Below are 27,778 nucleotides of genomic sequence, written 5' to 3'. Positions count from 1 at the left end.
ACCAAGCAGAGGCTTGAGGACAGCTTTGCAGAACACCTACGTTCAGTTTGCAATAAACAACTGTACCTGCCAACCATTTTAACCCCCCCCCCCATTCCTTAGATGACATGTCCATCCTGGGCCTCCTGCAGTGCCATAATGATGGCACCCGAAGGTTGCAGGAACAGCAACTCATATTCCGCTTGAGAACCCTGCAGCCCAATGGTATCTATGTGGATTTCACAAGCTTCAAAATCTCTCCTCCTTCTGCATCCCAAAAGCAGCCCAGCTCATCCCTGCCTCCCTAACCTGTTCTTCCTTTCACCTATTCCCTCCTCCCACCTCAAGCTGCACCGCCATTTTCTACCTACTAACCTCATCCCGCCCCCTTGACCTGTCCGTCCTCCCTGGACTGACCTATCTCCTCCCTACCTCCCCACCTACACTCACCTTTACTGGCTCCATCCCCGCCTCTTTGACTTGTGTGTCTCCTTGCCACTTCTCCTCTATCCATCTTCGATTCACCTCCCCCTCTCTCCCCATTTATTTCAGAACCCCCTTCCCCTCCCCCATTTCTGACGAAGGGTCTAGGCCTGAAACGTCAGCCTTCCTGCTCCTCTGATGCTGCTTGGCCTCTGTGTTCATCCAGCTCTATACTTTGTGATCTTAGATTAAGGAATTGACTTGGATATAATGGTACATTGGTTATGCTGCTGCTCTTGTCCTTGGGATGTTGGGGATGCAATGCTGTCAACATAACACTATAATATGAACTGCTGCTGTGTTGGAGGAGGAGGATGCAAGTCTATTTTACAAGAGTGCTGATAAAGAAATTTTTTTTTTAGTCTTCCATTGGACCTGAGTATCTTTGGAAAGGTCTACATTTGTTGCCCAGCCCTGATTGCCCTTGAAAACGTGAACTGCTGTCTTGACCTACTACTGTCCATGTAATGTAGTTATAACCATAATATTATTGGGAAGCAGGTTCCAAGTTTTAGATCCAGTAGTAATGAAACGGCAGTGATATAGTTGATTGTAGTGTGCCCATAAATAGAAACAATACTGCAGAGAAGTGATATTTAGATGTTAAGTTACAAGTATGTTGTTCTGATAGACTTGTGTTCCAGGTGTATGTCAACAGTACAGTACTTCATTTTGACAAAAAGCTTTCAGGAAGTTTATGGCAACCCTGTGTTGTATTGGTAATGTCACTTAGTAATCCAGATGCCCAGGCTAATAGTCCAGGGACACTAGTTCACATCTCACAACAGCAGATGGTGGAATTTAAATTCAATTAATCTGGAATTGAAAATTAGTTCTCAGCATGGTAATCATAAACGTTATTGATTGTCATAAAACCTACCTGGTTCACAATTAACCTCTGCAGAAGGAAGTCTGTCATCCTTACTTGGTCTGGTCATGTCCCACAGCAATGTGGTTGACTCTTAACTGTCCTTCAAAGTGGACTAGCAGTCAGTCAGTCCATTCAAGGGACAGTTAGGGTTGGACAACAAATGCTGGCATTGTGGCAATTCCCATGTCCCATGAAAGAATAAGTTTAAACAAAACTTGCACTCAATTTTTTTCCCCCCTTGCCTACCTTTGCTAATGGACTTTCAAATTGGGACTTCTTATAAACAGCTATTGATCAAAATACATTCCTGTATATGCATGTCTATATTGAATTAAATTTGCTTAATTCTTTTGACTCTCTGAGTCTTGAGACTAATGTGCAATGTTGATGGTTTGCAAGTGTCTACAAGTTGTATTATTTCATATTTTGTGTAGCGGATCTGTTTCAAAGAGGAGAAGGAGGGCAATTTGTGTCGATTGGTGGGGGAGGGGGTGGAATTGACGATTATTTTTCACTAGTGGTTGCAGCTCTTCTTAACTACATTTTGACAGAATTCAGGATTCGTATAATTTCATTGTGACCACAAAGGAAAAAATAAGGACACTCAGAAATATACGATGTGGAATTGATGTGTGATATATAAATAAAATTACATGTAAACAGATTAACCCTTTGTATTAATTTATAATGTGCTTTGCTGCTGGCTAGGTCAGCATTTATTGCCCATTCCAAATTGCTTAGTGGAACTATTTAAGTGTTGACCACATTGCTATGGCACTGGAACCACAAGTAGGCCAGACCAGGTAAGAACATCAGTGAACCAGTTGGGTTTTCATGACAGTCGACACTGGTTACATGGCCTTTAATCCAATAACGGGAGAACTGCATTTTTGTAATGAGAATGTTTGAAATTCTGACAGTGATTGTTCCAAAGTACAGATATGTATCATAGAAGACAAACACTGAATGAAATTGATACTTCTAATATTTAGATAAAACCATATCAGTAAATGCATGTTCTGTACACAACTTTTAGACTGCTGCAGTCACCAAATTCTATAATTCTGTATGTTCTTGTATATGCAGTAAATTTATAATTCTACATTTTTTTCTTCCCCTTTTAACTGAACATTTCCAGTTGACTTTTTCCCCCTTCCTGTCACCCCTCATATTCCTCTATACTCTAAAGCCACCACTATCAAATCCCAGCACCTGAAATTCCCCTTTTGAATCTCGAATGCTGGTTACATGAGAAATTTGGATAATCTGGATTTGACTGTATTAGCAATTGGAAGGGAATATTGGACTAGATGCCTTTATTAAAGATAATGCAAGATTTACCTTACAGATAGAGAAAGAATTACCAATCATGGCTAGGTATTTATGACTAGTCTTGGTGACTCATTTTTAAAATGCACATGCATCTTGTTGCAGTGGCGAGTAGTGTTCTCCCAGCTGCCACTAGTATTTCATATAATGAGCAGACCCAGATAACTGGTACTCCCAGTCCCCATGCATGCTGGATACAGGGGAGATGACTGTTGTAAATAATTCCACCAAGGCTAGTAATTTATGTTCTTCACAGGATGCCAAAATTTGCATGTTACTCAAAATTGATTCAGGTCAAATGTCATGTAGTTGTGGGTTAAACCAATGAAGTTATGAGACCACGTCAGTCATTTGTTTTCAATAATATTTTTAATTTACTGAATTGCAAAACGATAATTTCCATAATGATGTGCAATACATCTGTCCTTCCCTGAAATGATTGCTGTGGCAGTGCTGTAGGATATTTATAAACTGATTGAAGAGTAAGCATTGATCTCTGCCTGATTCTTTTATACCTACAACTTTGTTAAAATTTAAAATAAAAATCTAAATTTTGATGTTCTTGAAGAGACCACGAGTTCTAACCTCAGTGGTGTGAGGTTGGTTTTATGGTAGGAACTTCAATCTAAAGTTAAAACACTAAGCTTGTAATCTTGTGCTTTATTTGATGTGCATTTCCTTTAGTAAGTAGTGCAATGGTTTCTTTACTTTTTGGAGAATACTTCATATGTTTGGTGTCATTATAAATGTCAAAGAATGTGTCATGATAATTGCTATATTTTTCTGCTCCACAACATGCACATTTTCAAAAAAGAAAAATCTCTTATAGTTTGCAGGTTATAAATGTGCTTTTTCTGATTTGCAGTGGATACCATTCGGGCTCGACAACTTACTGGGAGCTTTCGACTCAGTCAGCTTGTTCCAACAGCTGTGTATCTACATATGAAGATGCATAAGCGAATTCTGGGGCACCTATCATCTGTTTACTGTGTTACTTTTGATCGAACAGGGAGGAGAATATTTACTGTGAGTTTCTTTTGACCTTCTCTTTGAAGTGTTTTACATATTTTTCTCATCTATTGCCAAGTTAAATATTGGTTGAAGTTTTTATTTCAAATAGCAGAAAGGTTAAAATTTCCCTGTAAAATAATATGTATTACAACACTCTTTTCCCCATACTTTAGCTGTAGGCTGTAACACCAAGAGTTGTTTCTCATAATTCTCTGTCACAATAATTCAATTTATTGATGAGATTCTTGGTGGGTGTCCGGTAACATTACCGGTTTTAAATTTTGTGGAAAGCAAATATTTGCTCATTTGTATATTTTGGGGAAGGGAGAACAGAAAGAAATCTTGTGGCTGACGTCATCAGGGATGAGAGTGGTGACATCACTGAAGTAGTCTATTCAGCCTGCCATGTTTGTCCAGGCTCTCTGAATGAGCAATATACCTTGTGTCATTTCCCTGCCTTCTAATTGTAAGTCTGCACATTCTTATCTTTCAATTAACCCAATTTCCCCTTGTTTGCTATATTATTTTGCTGTATGGATTTGGCAGTGGCAATGAATGACATATGGAGCCCCTACATTGAAAGCAAATACCTTCAAAAAAGAATGATGTGACTTCACCCATATCAGGTTTCTCCAAATGGACAATTATCCTTCTGGTCCCTGGCTATCAGTTCATGTTCTGTTAATTTTTGATTCTTTTGTGATGAACTTTATTCACATAAATGTAGGCAAAGCTTGAGTCATCCCTTTCAGCTTCCTGAAACTCTGGCCATCTCTAACTTTATTTAAACTGCCAGCTGTCAGTTCAGCTTAAGATCAGAGGTGTGGAATATTGACCTTAAGGTTTGATCCTGATTTCTGTTTTCTGTCTGAAATCTGATCATATATTGAAATTGCTTTCTTTGACCTCTAAAATTTTATCTCCCTCTGCCCCTTATATTTCCCCCTTTGGTTATGAAATATTAAATCTTGCTTTTATTACTTTGAAAATATATATTTATCCAGTTTTTTTTGTCATCTCTTGTTCGATACTCTTTAAACTACGGTAACCAAGTTACAATTAGAGTCTATGTTCTCAACCATGTTTGGGGTTACAGCCGTATCACTTCCTATCACCTGCTGTCTCTTTGAGCTCCAAAAGAATTGACTTTAAAATATCTTCCTCTGTAATCAACACAGTCAAATCTGTTCAAGATCTCATCCTCTTCTGCAACTTGTGTAATTCTCGATGTATCCTCCACTGTGTGAAATTCAATTACTGCCCAGCCATCAGTAAATCCTTCAGCTGCTATTCCACATCTTCTTGAACTTCTCTTTTCAGTAGCTTTCAAAATACCTTTTCATTTGTGATGCCATGTGCCCCTAAACCCCTCTCTTCCCTTCTTGCTTGGCATCCTTTACCCTGTCAAGTGTTCTAAGATCTGACTACACTTGACATTCACTATAGGGATACAAGTTTTTTTTTGAAATGGCGGCAATGCTCCACAATCGACTTCTTTGAAAAGTATGAAGTACAAGTAATTTGATGGTGTAAAGAAATTGGGTTATAGAAAGTAAGAGCATTGGTATTCATTCTTAAATAGACAATAGCAATGCACCATTTTGTTGTGTTTGATTTATAAGTATGAAACACTGGTTGTGACTGTCTCCAGCAGTTATTTTGTATGCGTGTAAAATGTAATATCTCTGAAATACCCATGAGGATTTAGAGTTGAATCAGTCTATGTTAGTGCTTTCAGCTACATTGCTTGTGCAGTTCTAAATAAAGTCGCTGGTTGCTTGTTGGAGTTCTACTTTTTGTTCTTCCTTCTGTGCTAGGAGGATTTTGTGGTGCTTCTTTTACTTTAGCAAATTGTTGCCCAAAGAAATCACAGATGAAATGGAAAAATATGCATTTTAGTAATAATCATTTACAAATATATTTGACAGGCTTGTAGATAAAGAAATTTCATCTAGAATAGAATTTACTAGAGGTTAGGCTGGTTCTGACGAAAATATGCAATTATTGATGTGTTTTATATAAATAAAGGTTCTTGTTTCTCAGAAATGGTTCTATAACAATCCATATATAATAAATAATCTATTATTTAAATAAGTCTCTGAAGAGTTTTGTGAACTTGTAAGCATACAGTAGACAAGTATTTGAACTGAAGTTTAAAGAATTAGTCTTGAGTGTGTTTTAAAAAAAAGATGGCACATATCCAATTGATTAAATCCCTATGACAAATTACAATGAAAAGGATATTAAAGCTGATGTGGTCACAAAAGTTATTAGCTTTTGATATATTTTGCATGTTAAATAATATTACTGTCCTCATCATTAGATGAACCCAAATGTTTATTACAGAGCAAACTACATAATCTAAATTTCTGTAAAATTGTACACTGGTGCTATGTAATATATTTTTCTCAGAAAAAAAATTCAAATGATCCTGCCAAACATGCAGCAAAAAATCAGCAAGTTTTGAATATAATTTTGTAAGGTTTAGTTGTTTCTCCTGGTTAACTTTCTGACCAGTATTTGGAATGGAAAGAAAGTGAGGTAGTGATGATGGAGATAACACAGTGTGGAGCTGGAGGAACATAGCAGGCCAGGCAGCATCAGAGGAGCGGAAAAGTTGACATTTTGGGTCAAGACCCTTCTTCAGATCCCGACCCGAAGCTGCAGCTTTCCTGCTCTTCTGATGCTGCCTGGCCTGCTGTATTGCTCCAGCTCCACACTGTTGTCTCTCACTCCAGCATCTGTAGTTCTTGCTATCTCTTATTGACAAGACATATTGTTTTACCACTTCTTCTATTTTGGGAAGAGTACTTTGCTGGTAGACAGTGTTCTTTAGCTCTAACAAAATTGAAATAATCTGAAGATAGAAAAGCTGCACAAATCCTCAATAAATATCAGTTTTTACCTTATTTTATTTCATAATTTTGCTTTGATTAAAATATGGCAAATGCTGTGGAGAAAGGGATAGTGACATAAATCTATCTCTAGACATGTTGCTGCTTTTTTCTAAACAAAACTAGAATCTGCAAGAGCAGCAACAAAATATAAGGTATCAATTGTAACTCATTATGTTGTACAATGAAGAAATCCCTGTATGAATAAATGTACATAATCATTCTGAAGTTTTGGAACCCAGATAAATACTTGGCTTTCTGTATATGGCTGCTAAGTAGATAAGCCATTCTGCCAAGCTTGCAGTGAAACGTCTAGTATGCTCTTTGTGGGTAATTAGTATAGTCCACAAAGTACTGAGGCACGTTTTTCCATTAGAGAGAAGCAGTTGGTAATGTATAGTTTGAGGAGCACCATGCTGCACACCAGGGGCAAGTTGAGGAGGTGGGCCTCCATGAACTGTCAATGCCAACATGTGGTTTGAACCTGCACCATTGGCATGATTCTGAATCACACCCGAGCCATCTAGCCAAGTGAGTCAACCAACATCCAGTGTTCTTCATGAAGGATTATTATGTTGAAAAATTATGATTTTATGAATGTGTCTACAAAAAAGTGACAAATTAAGATATACTGCTATATGGTTGTTGGCTATTCTATAACTTGATATTTGCTTTGGATTTATGGGGAAAAGTGACATTGAGCTTGAAGGTGAAATTAGTTGTACAAATCATGGAAATGTAGAAGCTGAGCAATTTATTAGCAAATAACAAGAACTACCCAGGAGACTGTAATCAAGCCATGTCATCCCAGTCACACCTTCAGATTTTATTCAGCCTGTAAAACATTCAAGATTTTCTTGAGAAAAGCCTTGACATTTTGCTGCTATGCACAAATGCTTTATAAAAAAATTATATTCACAGGACTTAAATTTAACATTTGCTCACTAGGAGACTAATAGTGCTGTTAAGTGTTCGGATAGTCAGCTAGATTAATGCTTCAAACTGTCAGAGATGGAATATTGCAGTGAGGGGTAAGCTTTGAATTTGTAAGAGCCATAGGCGCCGTGCTACTTGAAGGTCAGTTGTTTGCCAATGGAACTGTTCTCATTACTCGCTGCATATGAGGGTACTACGCACCTTTCATATCGTATTGAAGCAGAAGAAGAAGTAGAATTTACTTCGTGCAAATATGCTGGCTGTTTCTTTCAACCCCTATTTCTTTTGGAACCTTTGTAACCATTTATTCTAACAGTCTTCAATGTGGGTGATTAACACATGTTTAAATGGAAAATGAGGGAGGAATTGTTGAAGTAGCATTGACTGTTGCCCAGATGTCATTTTTATCTCTTTTTGCCTTCTTCCTCTTTCACTACCTTGATTTAACATGCTCATCTGAGGGCAATCATTTTCAAGCTAACTTTATTTACACCTTCTCAACAGAGAGGGTAATACAGCAACGCATCTTGATCATGCAATGTGCTTCCTTAAGACTTGAAAAACAGCTGATACAATAACATATACAATGATACATGTACCTATCTTCCAGACTACAATATGACATAACCAACATCAAAAATACATGAAAATTTAACAGATTGGTTTGTGCACTTGTTTTTACTGCAATCACAACCAAAAGATATCCATGATCGATACAGTCAGAGAACAAGTGAACAAGAAATGAGGGAGATTTCATTCACTCCTTGATCTTGCTCCACTATTTAATGAGATCATGACTGATTACCTAAGCGTATTTTAATAAAAAAGGTATTTCTTAACATTAGTGTGCATTTAACACAAATATCATCATTTAACAATAAATAATGAAAAGAGCAACTTATTTCTTCCTCCTTCTCACATACTTCTGATGAACCTAACTAAGTTGTTTTTCCTCTTTTTTTTTCTGTCTGTTTCTGCTTTCATTTCCACTAGTTTGACTATACTCTCACAATATCTTTGACTTTGTCAAGCCTGGCTAGGACTGTGATATTAATTGATTTGTCTTACTCAAAGATCTTGGCAAACGTTTCTCTCTATTCTCTGTGCTACTAGCAAACCTTTGGGTTTTTCTGCATTTCATCTTGGCTTGTTGGAGGAATATGGAATATAGGTGCGTTCTTGTACTCTCCTTTCACCGCATTTTCTCTGTCAAGCTAATAGTCCACCTGTCACCAATCGAATCTCTTTCCAGTCTTTATTTTCAATATGTTAATACACCTAGTCTCTTTACAACATCACCAGATACCTACTTTTCCTCAGTTTGGTGTAACGGCTTATCATCAGTACACCTGTTTTCCTCTTACTTTGGTATCAATGCCACTTTTAAGCAAATGAAATATTGTCTTTTCTCGAATAGCAACTGCTACAGTAAGCAACCTATTTCTGTCGGTGTAAGAAGTTAGCAATACTTTTTAAACTTACCTATCAAAGTTTCTATTCCAGTCTAGGGTTCTCGCATGATAGCAACACCCTTGTTACCTCAGATGCCGTCCTTGCTCCATCAAAATTGCACCCTTAGTGGGCTGGCGACCCATACCTTCATACTGCACCGCTAAAAAAGTCATTGGCAATGGGTATTCTGGAATTCGGTCTGATTGCCATGATTCCTGCCAGTCTGGTTCCATTCTGACAGAGACTGAGGCACAAAAATACAGTCCTAAGAATTGGGTCGAGACCTGTTCTGGTTCGGTGATTTCACTCTGTGTAGGTACCACAAGTTGACTTCGGCAGTCCTCAGATGTAAGTATTAAATCAGTCACGGTTCCACCTTTTGATCTGTTGACTCCCTCTGCTGGAGGTGCAGTTGCATGGGCATCAGAGTAGATATACTGCTGCATATGATTGAGTCAGTTGCTGACAAACTCGCACATGAGGAATGAACCCTTGAGTGACTGTTAATGGAGCTATCCATAAAACGTAGGAGAGGGTACGGGAGTGAGCAGCTTGGTGCGAAAAATAAATAAAAATGTTTTGGGATAATCATCACTAGGGTGATTAAAACAATCTATATAATTTGTAATAAAGTTCTGCATTCAGTATTTGTGTAAGTGCAGATAATTTTCATGTAAACAAGCACTGACATTTTCTGCCTGCATAATCTGCTCTATTTTACATTGTCAAAGGATTAGAGTGCAGTTGTGTATTATGAGAATATGTGCTTTATGCAAAAATATTCCAATTTTAGTGAGTGCTCATTACACGTCTAAATGACAGAGTATTAAATAAATATATTATGAGGGCTAAATTTATGCAAAGGTTTTGAATTTTATTTTGTGATTGTGCTTATCCTAAAGAATAGAAAAGTTGGTTGTGGCTTGTTACCAGTTAGTTATTCGTAGTTGATCACAAGTAGAATATAAGTATGCCCTGAGGGAATCAGACTTGTAGTTTAGCTTGCATTTAATGTGTTTCTCATGTGCTGTTATGTCCAGCTATAGTCCAGTATGATCGATGTTTTGAAAAGTAAAATAAAAGGAATATAAAAGTTTTTTAATTCATTCATGTGTCGTCGGCAGAGCTGGCCAGGCCAGCATTTAATGCCTATCTCTAAGTGCTCCTGGACTGAGTAGTTTGCTTGAACTATTTCAGATGGCAGTTAAGAAGTTACCACAATGTCTGAGCCTGATGGCACATTTCCTTCCTTCAAAGTTTTTATGACAATCATCAGTCGACACATAGATTTTGATTCTAGATCTTTATTAAATTCAAACTTTGCCATCTGCCATGGTGGGATTTGAATCGATGTTCCCAATCTATCTGCCTGGTTTTCTGGATTACTAGCTCAGTGACATTACCACGATGCCACCTACTCCCACATTAGTAATGTCATCACTCAAATTACAGAGAGAAAGAAACTGTAATTCGAAATGTAAGTTGCTGAAGATGAGCTTTAAATTGTAACTGATTTGTCCTCCTCAGTTGCATGCCAGGGACCTCAGTGACATTGGCAGTAGTAATTTATTGTATTCCTACTGTATTTTCATGGGATTTTTCACACTTCACAGCTTTGAGCATTTCTGCTTATGCATGGAAAAGTAGCTAGCTGACTCACAACAACATGCTAATGCTACTGAAGCATTTTGCCACTTTTCATGAAAACATGTTCAATGTGCAGTGGAACAATAAAGTGACATATTGAATGATTTAGCACTGTAACAGGACATTTATGTGTTGTGTGTCCTAGCTCTCTGAAAGGGCTATCAGATTGGTCCTACTACTTCGCTTTTTCTGAAACCTTGCAAGTTTTTTCTTTTCAAGACCAGTATTTCTTAAATTCCCTTTTGAAGGTTAATGCTGAAGCTGCTTCTCCCACCCTTTCAGGTTCCGCATTCCAAATTATAACAACTTGCTACGCAGTTCGCTTAACTCATATCACCTTTGGTCCTTTTGCCAGTTATCTTAAATCTGTGTCATGTAGTTACTGATCCGTCTGTTGCTGGAAGATTTCATATTCCTGAAGGTTGGTAGTTACATTTTTAGAATGAGTTCAGCAAGGGACAGCTTTGAAGAACATTACGATTCTACAGTAATGTAGGTAGTCAACTGGTCTGTTGCACATCTGCTGGATTTTAACTTTTCAACTGGAATTATGTATTCTTTTCAGTCACATTCCTTTGCCATTTCTTCCATATCAGTATTATTCTTTACTTTAAAAAAAATTCCTTTTGAATGCTACAGACATTGACATGATAGCTATTTGTGACAAAGTATTCCATGTTTTATGAACTTTCTATTTAATCTTTGTTATTTGCCTACTTATTGTCCAGCATTATTAAGTTCATCTCTCCTTGTTATCAATTTAACAATTTGGAAACTACCATTCACTATCTGCAATAATATAACTTGAAAACATCTGCTCCATTCTCCAGTGTAATTGTTTTGTTTCAACAAAAAGTCCCAAAATTTTCATAGCTAGTTTTCAGAACTAGAAGCTGTTATTCCAGGAATCAATTTTGTGACTCATCCCTATTTATTCCATTGTCTTTGAGCCCATGCCATATTATGTAAAAAAATGTATTTTGTATTTAAATGGACTTGAACAACATGGGTTGAACAGACAAAGCAAAGAATAGCAGTAAGTAGATGTTGGATGTGGATAAGGATATTTTACAGGCGTCTGCGCACATGGCAGTAATTTTATTTTGCATTTCGACAAATAATTTGGACATACAAACAAGAACCATAGAGTTATGGCGTAGAAGGCAACCATTCAGCACATCATGTTTGCACTGACCAAATGAACTAGCTAACCATTCTAATCCCACTTCTTAGCTTTAGATGCATTTTCAGGTTTCTTTCAAATTAACTGAGTTGAAGGCTTTCACCTCACCACCATCTGAGGAATGAATTCCAGACATCCACCATCCTCTAAGGGAAAGTATTTTTCCTCATGCCTCCTTTAGTTCCTCTGCAGCTTACCTCAAATCTCTGCCGCTTGGGGAAACGGGTCGAGCCTGTCCACTCTATTAACATACATCTTATTTCTGTACCATGATTACATCACCTCTCTGCCTCCTCTGTTCTAAAGGAAACAATTCGAGCCTATTCGATGTATCTTCAATGCTTAGTTTTCAAGCCCTGGCAATATTAAATCTTCTTTGCATCCTTTCTAATATGGTGACCAGAGCAGCGTATACAGCTCCAGCTGTAGCCCATCTAGTGCCTTATGCTTTTCCAGCATCACATCTCTGCTTTTGTGTTCAGTACTTCGCCCAATGAAGTAATGCATCACGCATGCCTTCTTTACCATCTTAACTAAGTGGCTGCCCTGCTACTTTCAGGGACTTGTGGCCATACACTCTAGCATCTGTCATTTCCTGTTTGTTGTGTATTCCCTTGCTATATAGCTCCCCAAATGCCCAACCTTTCACTCAGTCAAACCATTGATATAATTCTGCAGTTAATAGCCATCATTTTTACTATTGTTTAGCTGGCCAATGTTTGTGCTGTCTGTAAATTTCTCAATCATTTAAGTGTAAAGTATTAATATACACCACAAATAACAAAAGACCTGACACTGAGCTTTGTGGAACACAATTGAAGACTGCTTTCTATTTGCAAAAATATCTGTCCACCAATTCCCAATTTTGAATTTGACTTACAACATTCTGTTTGCATGGGCTTTAATTTTTTGGCCGATCTGTCATGTGGCACCTTGTGAAATACCTTAATAAAATCCATGTGGATAACCAATATCCTTTGGACTATGCTCATCATTCGTCCTTATTTCTTTTTAAAACGATAAATCATGTTACAAAAACATTTGGAGGGAGGTGGTGGAGGGGAGCGAGAGGGATAGGGAGAGAACAAAAGGAAGCAAGCAAGAGGGAGAGCGAGCAAGTGCAAGAAGGACAGAGCATGAGACAGACAGAGTGAACATGAGACGGTAAACAGCCATTTCCTTAATAAAACCATGCTGACTTTTAATGGGGATGTGTTTGGGGATTAATCTGTGACTTTCTGATTAATAGTTAATTCTCTCTCAATATTTATTCTAGTAATTTGCCCGGCACGGAGGTCAGTCTGACTGACCTATAATTATTTGGTCTCTCTCTTGCATTCTTTTTGAATAATGGATGTCAATTAGTTTGCAATGGAGAGTGAAAGCAATAGTGTGGGTCTAGTTTCTGCATTGGCTGAGGTTGTCAAGAAGGTACTGCTTTCTTAGCCTCACCTCCTTGCCCCTTGCTTGAGGCTTCAGGTCAAGTTCACCAGTCGTGTGTTTCACTCTCACGATCTCTCTCATGCTCCCGCCGTCCCACGATCCAGTCTGTTTCGCGCGTGCTCTGTCCGTCTTGCTCTCAGTCACTTCTTCTGTTCCCTCCCTACCCCTCTTGCTCAGTGAAAGGGTAATGCAATTCATCTGAAATAACAGAAAAGAACATCTAGAAAGTCAAAATATAATTACATGAACTTCGAAATAGAAATTCTACCTTGATCAGTCTTACTGATTTTTAGGTTCCAGAGAGAGAATGTAATATTAATGCAGTAGATGTACTTGTCAGTAGACTTTTGTTTAGGGGTTCTGTGTAATACATCAGTGATTTTGGCCAGAGAATGTGGAATTGGGGACCAGTGGCAGAATGGATTGCAAGCTGGTTTTAAGGTTGAAAGCAGGAACTGAGAGTAAAGAATATATATTCAAGAAGGTTAGAAACTCTTTTCCACAAGAGCTGGTATTGCGCACACTTTCACAATTTAAAATTAATAGAAGGATATCAAGGTATTGGAGAGTGTGGAGAGAAAATGTAGCAGAATTATATTTGAAATTCATGGGTATACATTTGAGGCAAAAACTGACAAGCTAGGCTTCTTCTCTAGAAAAGTGAAAGTTGTGCCCTTAAAGTTGTTATTTAAGTATTGGAAGGAGTGGGTACAAGTAGAATGTTTCCTGTGTGGGAAGAACATTCAAAAAAAGGCATCAATGTAAACTGGATGGTCACCAAAAACTCCAGTAGACAATTCTGAAGCAACTTCTTTAGTCAAAAAGTGGTAAGAATGTGAAACTCCCCATCACAAGGTGGCTGACACATATAGCATTGGTGCATTTAAAGGGAAGCAAGGCAAACAAATGACGAAGAAGGGATTAGAGCCTCACAATGATAGGTGTGGAATACTGGGTGGAAGATCTGGTGGAGCATAAACTCCAGCATGATTCAGTGAGGCCAAATGTTTTTCTTTTATATACACGTAACAATACGTATAACGTGTAACTAACAGATTGGACCTGTGGCAGAAGTGGGGAGAATAACTATCAATGGCAGTATCAGTATAGTCATTGGCCAATTCTGATTTTGCAGTAAGGATGCCATAAACTGTGTTGTGGTTCACTATCGTATTCAGAGGTTCTGAACTGAGGCAGCACCTCCAAACTGGGTGTTAAAAATATATCAACAGTAGGAGAATTGCAACCCATTGCAATCTTTAACCTGGTGGTCACAATAACCTTCACATCTCTAATCATTATCAAATCAGATGACAGACCTTATTCAATAAGACATGTAGAGACATATGTTAGGAATGGCCCTAGATGTACTTGAAAATGAAATCCTGTCCAGAATTACATGCATTCTGAAAAATAGAAGCAATATGCTGTAGACAAAGTGAATCTGCCCACAAAGACATCAGACCAAAGCTCAGCAATCCTGAAGCATCCAGTTATAAGTTACATTAGACAGTTGAGCAACAGGAGGAGAGAGAGCTCCATGGTTATCCCTATTCTCAACAATGATGTAGCTCAGCGTGAGTGGAAAGGACGATTAATAAACAGTGAGTAATAGAGCAGCTGAAAGGCTGTGTCCTGCCATGTGTTACTCACCTCCTGAACATATGCTGTTCCATCATTGCTGTTGGTTCGAAACTCTGGAACTCTGTCTTGGAAACTGAGCTTACCTTCTCTATAAGATGCTGCTGCTGAAGAAGGAAAGCCATCACTAGCTCAAAGTTAACGAATACTTTGCCAGTGACTCCCAGATACTGAGGATAATGCTGATTTTAAAAATACAACAATTTTTCCCTCTGTTCATTTCTGCTCATTGGCAGAAAAGTGGAGTCAGTAAAACCTGTTCTGTATGGAGTAATGGGGGCAAGGAATGGTTATGCTTTTGTAAATTGAACTAGAAATAATGCTGATGTAAATTTAATCTACAAAAAATGGACTTTAAATTAAAAGATTTAAGCTGATTCTTACCGGAATCAATCTTTGACTGGTATCTTTGTAATTAGTTCAGAGAGATCAGGGTTTCAGTTGTTAGCACTGCTGCCTCACAGAGCCAGGGACATGGGTTTGATTCCAGCCTTGGGTGACTGTCTGTGTGATGTTTGTATATTCTCCCTGTGTCTGTGGGTTTCATCTGGGTGCTCTGGTTTCCTCTCACAGCCCAAAGATATGAAGATTAGGTCGATTGGCTATGCTAAATTGACCATAAGTGTCCAGAGTTGTGCTAGGTGAATTAGCCATGGGAAATGTAGAGTTAGAGATAGGGTAGCAAGGGTGGGCCTAGTAGGATCCTCTCTAGAAGGTTGGTGTGGATCTGATGGGCAGAATCGCCTACTTCCACACTGTAGTGATTGTATGATAAATGGAGCAAAATCGTGAATTTTTTTCCCACTCTATTGTGCACTTAGAAATTTGCAATACACATTCTAGTTGCACTGGTAGTCTGTAGAGTGAATGTGGAGCTTGAATGGTGCAGTGGTGGATGTGGGTGAAATGACAATATTTAAAAGGCATCTGGATGGGTACATGATTGGAAAGCATTTAGAAAGCTCTGGGCTAAATGCTGGCAAATGGGACTAGGTCAATTTAAGATATCTAGTTGGCGCTGATGAGTTGGACCAGAGTCTTTTTTGTGTGCTGTAAAACTCTATGACTCTATAAATATGTTCAATTGTGTCTTATTCTGGGTCCAGTCAACTTTGCTGATGATGATATTAAAATCGTGTATAAAATGGCATCAAAATAAATTTGAAACTCCATATATGATGGTGTACTGGGCATGTGTAGAGATAACAACAGATGTTAAATGGTAGAAAAATAAATGTTGTCCAAGAACCTAGAGACCAAGGGTAGTTTATGTGTAAGTGTCAGGACATTAGAACATTTCAAACTTGTGGGATCCAGGGCTTTACAAATAGAAGCGAAGACTTCAAAAGCCGCAAGATTAGGCTAAACCTAATTAAGATGTGTCCAGCCCCACCTAAAATATTGTGAGCAATTCTGGGAAATACGTTTGAAAAATCTTAGTGATAGCCCTGGAAAGGGCACAGAAGAGATTTACGACAGTGGTTCCAAGCCTGAGGATTAATTGATATGTGGATAGTCTGGAGAAGCCAAGGTTGTTCTCCTCAGATCAGAGAAGGCTGTGAAGATAGGCTGAGGAGATTTGGACGATGTGTTAAAAGTTATGACATGCTCAGGTATGATAAATAAAGAGCTGCTCTCCCATTGCTGAATGACTGGCAGAAGAACTGAATGTGACATGAGGAAATGCAGTTTCACTCCAACATGGTTCAGATTTAGAATGTCCAGCCTGACAGGGTGGCAGAAACAGATTCAACAAACAGAAGTTTTCGAAAGGAAGTAGGTGAATACCTGCAGGAGGGAAAAGTAAAACCACAGGGATATAGGGAAAGGGCTCATGACAGGCTAAGTGGTTATCTTCGGTATGAGTTGTCTCAGGTTGTAGTCAGAGATAAATGAGGAAATAATAGGGGCCTTGACCCAATTTTTAAAATTGTCTCTGGCCACAGGGGAGGTGCCAGAGGACTGAAAGACAGTAAACCTGGCTCCACTTGACAAGGGTGACAGAGACCATGGAACTATAGACCATTGAGTCTCTCATCAGTGGTTGGAAAACTATTGGAGAAAATAGTGAAGGAGAAAATTAATCTCCATTTAGAGAGGGAAGGTTTGATCAGGGATAGTAAGTGTAGTTTTGTCAGAGGGAGACCATGACTAATGAATTTGAATATTTCAAGGAGGTGATCAGCTGTGTAGGTGAGTGTAGAGCAGTTAACATAGTTTATATGGATTGTAGCAAGGCCTTTGGCAAAGTCCAACATGGGAAACTGATAAAGAAGGAAAACATTCATGGGATACAGATTAATTTGGTAAGTTGGATCCAAAGTCAGCTTAGTGGCAGGAGAAAGAGGGTGATGGTAGATGGCTGTTTGTGTGACTGAAGGCCAGTGTTGAGTGGCATTTGACAGGAATCAGTGCTGGGTCCCTTCCTGTTTGTGAGGCTCATAAATGATGAGAAGGTGTGTGGGGAAGTGAGTGACGATAAATAAGTTTCCTGATTACACAAAGAGTGATAGGATGGTTGACAGTGAGGAGGGTGGTCTTAGGTTACAGCAGGACATAAATGAATTGGTCAGATGGGCTCATGAGCAGTAGGTGGAATTTAATCCTGATAAATGAGAGGTCATGCACTTTGGATGAAGTAACAAGATGAGGGAGTATTCTATGAATGGCCAGGACACTAGGAAACTCGGAGGAACAGGGGGAACTTGGCATGATCCACAGATCCCTGAAGGTGGCAGGACAGGTTAATAGTGTAGTTAAGCAGACATACAGGATGCTTGCCTTATCAGTCGATGCATAGATTATAATAGCAGGGAGGTTATCTTGGAGCTGCACAAAACTTTGGTTACACTGCACCTGGAGTATTGTGTGTGGTTTTGGTTACCAAGCTATAGGAGATATGTGCTTGCACTGGCAAAAGGAGATTCACCAGGATGTTACCTGCGATGGAGCAGTTTACCTAGGAAGAGAGCTGGATAAGCTTGGGTTGTTTTATTTGGAGGCAAGAAGGCTGGGGGAATCCAGATAGAGGTATCTAAGATTGAAGGGCATGGATGGATGAATAGAAAGCAGCTGAACAACTAAGGAGTCAATAACAACGGGGCATAATTTTAAGATGAAAAGCAGGAGGTTTGGAGGGGATTTGCAGGGTTTGGTGGCTATCTGGAATGCACTGCCTGGGAGATTAGTTGAGGTGAGTAACCACACAACCTTGAAAAAACACTTTGATGGATACCAGAAGAAGGATCACTTGACTGGAATTGTTCACTTTTTTCTCTGCACAGATGCTTCCAGAACTCCTGAGTTTCTCCAGCATTTCAGGTCTCTAGCATCCGCAGTTTCTTTTTACTTTTCACTGAAGATGGGGATATTTGTGCAGCAGCCACTTCCTCCAGAAAATTGTTTAATTGCCGACTGCTGTTCACAAGCAGATGTGGCAAGCCTGCTGAGTTTAGATCTGATCTGTTGGTCATGCAATTGCTATGCCTTGTCTATCACTTGTTGCTTATATTGTTAGTACATAACTGGTCCAGTGATGCAGCTTATTTCCTAACCTATGGAGCATCTGTCAGCTTTGAAGTTCCATTTGTTTGACAGTCTGCTGCAGAAGATACATGGATTACTTAGCCATTTACAACAAGGGGCAGCAATTAAGTACCTTAGAACCATCTGTTTTTGGATTTACCTGCAAAGTTAATTGGTATTATCCACTATTTTTGTTGCATTTGTTTGTCTGATTTCTTGTGTGAAATCCTGTACATGTCAGTTTGATGGATCTAGTATAGAACAATTATGTTAAGGTTTTTTTCCTACAGAAAGGAGCTCACATTACTTATCTTGGAGATTAGTGAGAGTGAATTAATATTCTGAATTTTCTCCTGTTTTCAACATTCTGGGTGTCCACTGAGAGGCATCATAACTGGATGTGTAGATTGGGCGGTTTGTATGATGTGCCAGTGGTGATATTTGAGTAGTTGAGTTAAATTTTATGATTTTTCAAAAAAGCTGGTGAGAAATTCTTATAAAGTTATGTTAACTCCGATTTTAATTTTAGGGTGAAATGGTGGCACTCGGGTAATGTCAGTGAACCAGTAATTGAGAAGCCCAGGCTAATGCTTTAGGGACAAGGATTCAAATCTTTTCTTGGTCACTGGTGAAATTTGAATTCGATTAGTAAACCTGGAACTCCGCTGGTTCACTGTTGAAATCTACAACCCTTACCTGGTCAGGCCTGCACGTGACTCCAGACCCACAGCAATGTGGTTGACTCTTAACTGCTCTCTGGGTAATTAAGGATGGGTAATAAATGCTGGCCTGGCCAGTGATGCTGACATCCCATGAATGATGAACAAAAACTAATAACCATGACAACTGTCATCAATTATTGTAAAATCTAGCTGGTTCACTAATGTCTTTGAAGGAAGGGAATCTGCTCTCCTTTCTTGATCTGAGCTATATGTGACTCCAGACCCACGGTGATGTGGCCGACTGTTATCCGCACTCTGAAAATAGTCTCACAAGCCCTTCAGTTCTTGGGCAGTTAGGAATGGGAAGAAAAACAGAGCCACCTGCATCTCTGAAAAGAATAAAGGAAGTTATACCAAGGATCTGTGACAGCTTCATGAGTTGAGTGATTCTGGTGATGCCTTTGTTTACCACATTTTCTGCTGGATTCATATGTACCTCTCTTAGTTTACAAGTAACGATTGTGATCCTGAGAGGAAGTGAATTCAAACAAAATTACATAAATACTGAAGTTGCTGTTTTCTTCAGAGATGGTAAGAACTGCCAATGCTGGAGTCTGAGATAACACAGTGTGGAGCTGGGGGAACACAACAGCCCAGGCAGCATCAGAGGAACAGAAAAGATGACATTTTGGGTCGGGACCCTTCTTCAGAAAACGATACTGTTGATTCCTCTGATGCTGACTGACCTGGTATGTTCCTCCAGCTCCACACTGTGCCATAGTTGCTGTTTTCCTCCTCTTTTTCTTAGCAAAGATACATTTGATGTGGAATCATGACCTGGAACCTCCCTTAAATTATGGTCAATGCAAATGAACCAGTGGAACATAAATGTGAAAATTGACTGCTTTCTTCCAGTTGCTTCAGTTTTATTGGAATTTGAGGAGAGATCTTAAATAGTAACACCTAAAGTTGGTACTCCGGGTTGGGTTGCCAATCCTACTGGAATTGTTAGGAGTCTGTCGTAGTCGGCTTCAGTGTTCCGGTGGCCAAAGAAAACACTCTGGGAGATCTTAAATCAATAATTCTAACGCATCAGACCCACCAAGGAGAAAAAAGTAACTACCAATTCTGTTGTAATAAAGCTTTACCATATGATGACATCTCGCCCAGCACAATGTCATCCAATTAGCTTGGGATTGCAGAGGAACCAGATTCCTGTGGAGACTCTTTTTGGGGCAGACAATGCTTTTCTCCTCTCCTACAGGAATCTAAATGGAGAGAGAATGATTTTGAACTGTTGTGACCTGACAAGGTGAGATGTGTGCCATAAAATTTTCAGGAAGCAGTGCCACGTTGCCTGAGCGTTGAGGTCACATCCATCTTCGTCCCTACTCTGGACGATCTGTATCTCATGTTGAAGGCAGTATCCGCAGATCAGGCACCCCTCTAATCTGCACATGTGCAAGCCTAGTGCATGTGCAAGGAACTGCTTGTCTCATTGGAGTGTGCTTTGATCCTAATGGGAAATCATTGTACTAAAGCCCACAGTTGGTGATTAAGATCAGTAGTTTGGAGCAGTTTCCCCAGGGCAGGATTGACTGCCATGAGGGGTCATAGTTTTAAGGTGATAGGAGGAAGGTATAGAGGAGACGTCAGAGGGAGGTTCTTCACCCAGAGAGTTGTGAGCACATGGAATAGTTTACCAGTGGTAGTCGTGGAAGTGGAGTCATTAGTGACATTTAAGCGACTGCTGGACATGCACATGGACAGCAGTGAATTGAGGGGAATGTAGGTTAGGTTATTTTATTTTTGGATTAGGATTATTTCACAGCACAACATCGTGGGCCGAAGGGCCTGTACTGTGCTGTACTTTTCTATGTTCTATCTTCTATAACCTCCCACACTTTCCAAAGTCCATCTTCAAACATAAGGTCTGTGGGTGGAAGAGAACTTCAAATACTACAATAACTTATTGCAGTGGAAACTTTTCCAACATGTTTCCAATGTTTAAATAACTTCTAATAATTAGTTATCATTGAATGGAATCTCTCCAGTTGTGAAAATTTCAAAATTAAGAATTATTGAGATTGGGTTTGAAAGATTATGGTTGCATGGACTTTTTTTTAAATGTCAGTGAATGTTTAACCATACGTTTCTTGAAAGTTACATATTTCATGATAACTGCCTGTTTAATACACACACCCTGCCTGGGGTTTACAACTCTCAGGTTGCAACTCCCATTTTGGAGATTGGTTGGTTGTATTTTTCTGTTCGTGCCCAACTTGGGCAAGGTAGAGAGCTACCCAGCTCAGCTGTCCTCTGTCTGATGAACCTTTTGTTGCATGTCCAGTGTTGTGCCTGACACCCTGGCCTTGTCTTCTTGAAGAATGCCCTGAAGAATCCCCTGAGGAAGTTGTGTTGTGTTGTCAAAGATCCCAGGGCATACATCTTGTGATTGTTGATGTCCATTTTTGTAAGACCTAATGTCAGACCAGCATCTCTCTGAACATTCCATGGCTTATTCAGTTTTTGGCTTTTGAGAACTAAGACTTCTAGTCTAAAGTATTTTTAACTTCTAAGGTGAATCTCTGCAGACAAAAAAAATCTATTTCCCCTTTTACTTGTTTGTAAGAATGCCTATTCGTGTGTGTTTATTTAGGGGGTGAACATTTATATTTTCTTATTACAGCTTAAATGTGTTAAATAATTTCACAATGTCATTGAATAAGCTTTGTTCACAATAAACCAATAATTTTGAGTTTGCTGAAGAAATCTGGTTGATGGCTTTTTTTAATTAATATTTAATTTAGAGAAGGCATACAAATAGGCCACATCAGAAACTGTTATGGCCTATGGGCTATACAACTGGAAAGAAAGTACAAGCCTCCTATCTCTGCCTTAACACTGTTTTGAAAAATATGGGGCTGCTTTGGCAGTTGTTCACTGTTGATCATTCATTTTGCTTGGTTCTTAAAGTCTGCTGAAACCTGTTGGTCCTAAATTTGACGTCACGTTGCGCTGTTAGTTCATATTGCTATCAGTTGATCGTGGAAGTTGTGAGAGGGAAAAGGTATTCTATTTTAATGATATAACATTGTTTAGAGTTACAAGAAATGTAACAATATGTTTTTACCTAACTATGTGTTGGATCCTTGTTCACATTTTTTCATTTTTGTCTAACTTGCTTACAAATGAGAATATTACTGTTTCTACCTTAGTAGTATTAGTATTTTTATATCGCCCCAATTTATACAAAAGTTACAGGTATTTATGAAAGGTGGAAATCCCTCACTGATCATCTGAGGGATGCTGTTCTGGAAATTTGACAGAAGTATACTATGAGGACAGAATAAGAGGGGAAGAGCGTGGCCCCTTGCATTTAGGTTGCAGCATGAAAAGAATGAGAGTAATTGATACTAACACTTACAAAATCATAAAATCTCCGCAGTGCAGAAAATAAAAGACATTTGACCCATTGAATTCCACATTGACCCTCTGGAGATTATCCTACCCAAACCCACTTCCCTACTCTATCCCTGTAAGCTCACGTTTACCATGGCTAATATACGTAACCTGAACATTTTGGATGTGGGATGAAATCAGGGCACCCCGCGTAATGCATGCAGACATGGGAAGAATGTGCAAGCTGCACGCAGACAGTCTCTTAAGGGTGCAATTGAACCCAAGTTCCTGGTGATGTGAGGCTGCAGTGCCAACCACTGAGCCACGGTCAACCCTTAATGCTTTGAATAGAATCCTGTTTGTTTTCTAGCCTCTGGATCAGTAATCATAGATAGCACTAAAATACCCTCACTGTCAAAATAACATCAAACTTAAATAAAACAAAAATGTGTTAATTTTGTATGTTGAATACTGCAAGTTAACGTTCTGATTCTAAATGCTGGACAGTTCATTAATTATGAAACTAGCCAGGTGAGTGGAATAAGAGTAAATTAAAATATTTCAACATCTAAATGCCGTAACTAAAATCAGAAATTAAAATCACTTACATTTAATGGTTGGAAAATGACGACAGGTTTTTCAGATACGTAGAAAACTCACTGCTTAGTTATGGGGTGTGCTTTCATGCCTTTTGGCTTTTAAAACCAACCATTTAAAATGGACACCAATATTTTGCAATTTGTTCAGAAATGGTAATCACTAACCACTTTTTTTGTGTGTGTGTGTGTGTGTGTGTGTGTGTGTGTGTGTGTGTGTGTATTTGCCTGTGGTCATTATAGTTTTATCACCAAATTAACAAAGTCTGTTTCACAAATTGAAAGATTATTTTGGAGTAACCGATTCATATTTTTCACCATTAGGCTTCCTTTCAATAAATATCAATGTAAAGATTACAGCAGTGGTAATTACTAAGTAAATGTCTCTTGAAGTTGCTGCAGAATGCAGTAGATATCGAAATGGAGGTCATGCTGTCGTCTGTGATGGCTTAGCTACATAAGCCAATGAGTTGCTAAGCCATAAGCATGTCATTACTAACATAATAATTTTAATCTAACCCAGCCAATTAATTTCACATCAGTCTACTCTCAATCAACAATAAATTAATAGAAGGTGTCATATACCATTGTATATGGTTCAAGACTGGCACCTGCTCAACAAAGACTGTTGATACCAGTTTGGATTCTGCTATTACTGTCATGGTCCAAACATGAATGAAACAGAACAATTAATTTTCCTGAAAATAAAAAGAAAAATTTCCACAGAGACCCTCTCCAAGCAAGGCACTGTTCAAAGCAGCTGCAAAAGCAAGCTGTTGCAAAGCATGTAGTTATTACTGATTATGTGATTTACAGGAAACCTTTTTTAAAGAAAGGCCGATATCGGTAGTGAACTTATAATGACCTCTTTCAAAGAAGCAGCTCCAGGTGTTTCAACAAAACTCAAAATAAGTCTCTTTTCCATATCCTTGAAAAGTTAAGTCCTCCAAGCAGTATGAATTATAAAGCACTTTTTTGCAACAATTTGAACAGTATGGCTCCAAGAGCAGGTCAGAGGCTGAGAATTCTGTAGCAAGTAATGCAGTTTCTGAGTCATCAAAGCCTGTCAGTCATCTACAAGGGACAACCTGAAGTGTGATGGAATAATCTTTAGTTGCATGGATGATTGCAGCTCCAGACATGAGAAGCTCTGGAAAAAGCAGTCAACTTGATTGGCACTGATCTATCACCTTAAATGTTCACTCCCTCCACCACCGACACACAATTGTAGAAGTATAAAATGTAGAAGATCTACAGCATCACTTTACCAAAGCTCTTTCAGCAGAACCTTTTCAAAGCATGACCTCCACGACCCAGATCGCCAAGGATGGCACATGCCTTGGAACACCGGCACCTGCAAGTTCCCCTCCAAGTCGCACACCATCCTGAGGGGAAATTGTATGGCTGTTCTTTCACTGTCACTGGATCAAAATTTTGGAGCACCCTCCCTAACAGCACTGCAGGTGTCCTTCCATCAACTGGATTGCAAGAATTCAAGGTAGTTGCTCACTACCTCCTTCTTGGGATGGTGAGATAGTTATGGATGGGTATTCAGTAGTGACCTTGGCAATGATGCTCATGACTCATGAATGAGTTTTTTTTTAAAAAAGCCCCATTTACCATCCTGCCCCATCATGTTGTCCCAGCCTGATAATTTGTCACTACTATGAGGCAATACATGCCTGTGCTTCCCATTCATCTGGTGAAGCAGAATGGCTTCTGTTGTGGACTTCACAACAGTTAGTATAGTCTACTGTGGGGTGGACTGGTCCACCTAGCTTCTTGTCTGTCTGAATTTGGTAGGTTTGGTATGTTTCTATCAAATGTCAGAAGACAGTTATTCAGTTGTTATTGTGAATATCAAATACAATATATATTAGATGGTCAGGTCAATGTCCAATTGCATTGGAGCCTTCCATTCTTGCTTTGTATATTTGTGTAACATCAGGCTCAGCTCTCATTGAAATTGAATTATCCTAACAACAGCCTTTTGTTTACCTGATGGCTATGGAAAACACACACAGACTTATTTCTTTCAATATTGATTTGTTATGGATTAATTACAGTATGTTTCAATATAAGTGACATTGGTAACTGTTTACTTTGCAACTGATTTTTAAAAAAGTCAGTAGAGCATTGTGGGTTTGAAGGGCAGAATGGGAAAAGAGAATGTTGTCCAATCTTACCTCATCCCTCAAGGATTTTAGCTTCGCCTGTGCCGCCACATACAATACACACATACAACTGTGAAAGATGCAATTACTAACAGATTTCAGAACAGTTACATGTTTGGAAATCATATAACACATGGGGCGGTGAGATAGTTATGGGGTGGCATGGTGGCTCAGTGGTTAGCACTGCTGTGTCTCACAGCGCCAGAGACCCGGGTTCGATACCAGCTTCGGGCGACTGTCTGTGTGGAATTTGCGTATTTTCCCCATGTCTGCGTGGGTTTCCTCCCACAGTCCAAAGATATGCAGGGTAGGTGGATTGACCATGCTAACATTCCCATAGTGCCCAGGGGTATTTAGGTTAGCTGGATTAGACATGGGAATTGCAGGGAAAGGGGAATGGGTCTGGGTGGGATGTTGTCCGGAAGGGCGGTGTGCACTTGCTGGGATGAATGGCCTGTTTCCACACTGTAGGGATTCTGTGATTCTATGACATGCAGTTCGTGGCACACTGTGCAAGCAGACTGTTCTATCAGTGCACGACCTCTGTTTCGATTGGGCCCAGACTGATGGAATGAAAGCTTCTCAATTTAAAGAGTGATCAGAGATAATGGGAACTGCAGATGCTGGAGAATCTGAGATAACAAAGTGCGGAGCTGGCTGAACACAGCAGGCCAAGCAGAATCGTAGGAGCACAAAAGCAGACATTTCGGGCCTAGCCCCTTCATCAGAAACGGGGATGGGGAGAGGATTCTGAAATAAGTAGGGAGAGAGGGGGAGGTGGACCGAAGATGGATAGAGGAGAAGATAGGTGGAGAGGACAGTATGGGTAGGGAGGTAGGGAGGGGACAGGTCAAGGGGGCGGGATGAGGTTAGTAGGTAGGAAATGGAGGTGTGGCTTGAGGTGGGAGGAAGAACAGGTTAGGGAGGTGGGGATGAGCTGGGCTGGTTTTGGGATGCAGTGGGGGAAGGAGAGATTTTGAAACTTGTGAAATCCACATTGAAACCATTGGGCTGCAGGGTTTCCAAGCGGAATATGCATTGCTCTTCCTGCAACCTATGGGTGGCATCATTATGGCACTGCAGGATGCCCAGGATGGACATGTCGTCTAAGGAATGGGAGGGGGAGCTATAATGGTTTGCAACTGGGAGGTTTAGTTGTTTATTGCAAACCGAGCATAGGTGTTCTTCAAAGCGGCCCCCAAGCCTCTGCTTGGTTTCCCCAATGTAGAGGAAGCCACACCATCTACAGCGGATGCAGTATACCACATTGGCAGATGTGCAGGTGAACATCTGCTTGATGTGGAAAGTCATCTTGGGGCCTGGGATGGGCGTGAGGGAAGAGGCGTGGGGCCAGGGAGGGGGATGGGGAGAGGGTTCTGGAATAAATAGGGAGAGAGGGGGAGGCGGACCAAAGATGGAGAGAAAAGAAGATAGGTAGAGAGGAGAGTATAGGTGAGGAGGTAGTGAGGGGATAGGTCAGTCCAGGGAAGATGGACAGGTCAAGGAGGCGGGATGAGGTGGTAGATCGGAAATGGAGGTGCGGCTTGAGGTGGGAGGAAGGGATGGGTGAGAAGAAGAACAGGTTAGGGAAGCGGAGACAGGCTGGGCTGGTTGTTTCAGATATATTGTTTCAGATGTGCTTAATTGGGCTTAATTGAAGAACTAGATTTTAGCAAACATATTTTATCCTTTCACTTGTAAAGAAATAGAAGTATAAAAGAGTGAAAACTGTACAGTGATTACTATGAAGATCTAAAAAAGAGAAAAGAAAGCCCATCTGTAGTCAACAATGCAACCTTGGTAACATAGTTCTCCAATCAATTATTAGGAGATGGAAAAAAGCTGTCAATTCAGCAAAACTTCAGTAAATTCCTTTCTTAGTTCCTAAGGAAAATCAAGAAACTACCTTGACTGCCATAGTCCATCACTCAGAATAATTACATCTAACAACAAATCCACTCCCCTATTGGGGTTATATTGTCCTATCTCAGAAACGTGCCAAGTTCCCCTTTAAAGGAATGTAAAGGTTCATATTTATCTCTGGCAGTATGTTCAAAGTAGCGGTGGCAGTCTTGCTGAAAGAAGCACTTTTTGAGAATCTGACCACATTTATGGGGATGACCTCTCCCCCTGATATCCCAGTCTGAACTAAGAAAAGTATCTAATTGAATTGTTCTGACTCTTAATTTCAAAGGATTTCTTTTGTGTTTACTGAAAGTAAATTAGTTATTGCTTATCCTTAAAATGACGAATTGGAATCATCGCTCAATGCAGCTTCCAAGGAACCTAAATCTTTAGCATGTATGGGGACTATTTGAAATAGAAATGTTTTATGTGTTGTCTTGTACATTTGAAGCCACAGTCCTCTACATTGCCAATTGACGCAATAAGCGTTTGGGTACCATTTCATGCTGACATATGTTTATTAATTATTTTTCAGTTTCACCCATTCAGTTGTTTTCTTGTTCTTTTGAAGGAAGCATAGCATCTTACATAACCAGTCACTTGTAGTTAAGCCTGAAAAAGAAAGGCTGAGCAAAATACTTGGCT

At 39.5% G+C, this 27,778-nt stretch overlaps 1 protein-coding gene across 3 annotated transcripts in view; it reads left to right on the top strand.

The window, feature by feature from the left end:
• Positions 1–27,778, top strand: part of phip (pleckstrin homology domain interacting protein) — a 198,997-nt gene that overhangs the window by 30,896 nt on the left and 140,323 nt on the right. For all 3 annotated transcript variants that reach the window (XM_048530796.2, XM_048530794.2, XM_048530797.2), the window contains exon 7: positions 3,528–3,688. In XM_048530796.2, coding sequence (XP_048386753.1) covers positions 3,528–3,688 — 161 coding nt within the window. The remainder of the gene's footprint in view (positions 1–3,527; positions 3,689–27,778) is intronic.

The sequence above is a fragment of the Stegostoma tigrinum genome, chromosome 4, assembly GCF_030684315.1.
Source record: "Stegostoma tigrinum isolate sSteTig4 chromosome 4, sSteTig4.hap1, whole genome shotgun sequence".
Classification (NCBI taxonomy): domain Eukaryota; kingdom Metazoa; phylum Chordata; class Chondrichthyes; order Orectolobiformes; family Stegostomatidae; genus Stegostoma; species Stegostoma tigrinum.
Note: the sequence above shows the minus strand (reverse complement) of the source record. Positions and strands in the feature narration are given on the sequence as shown.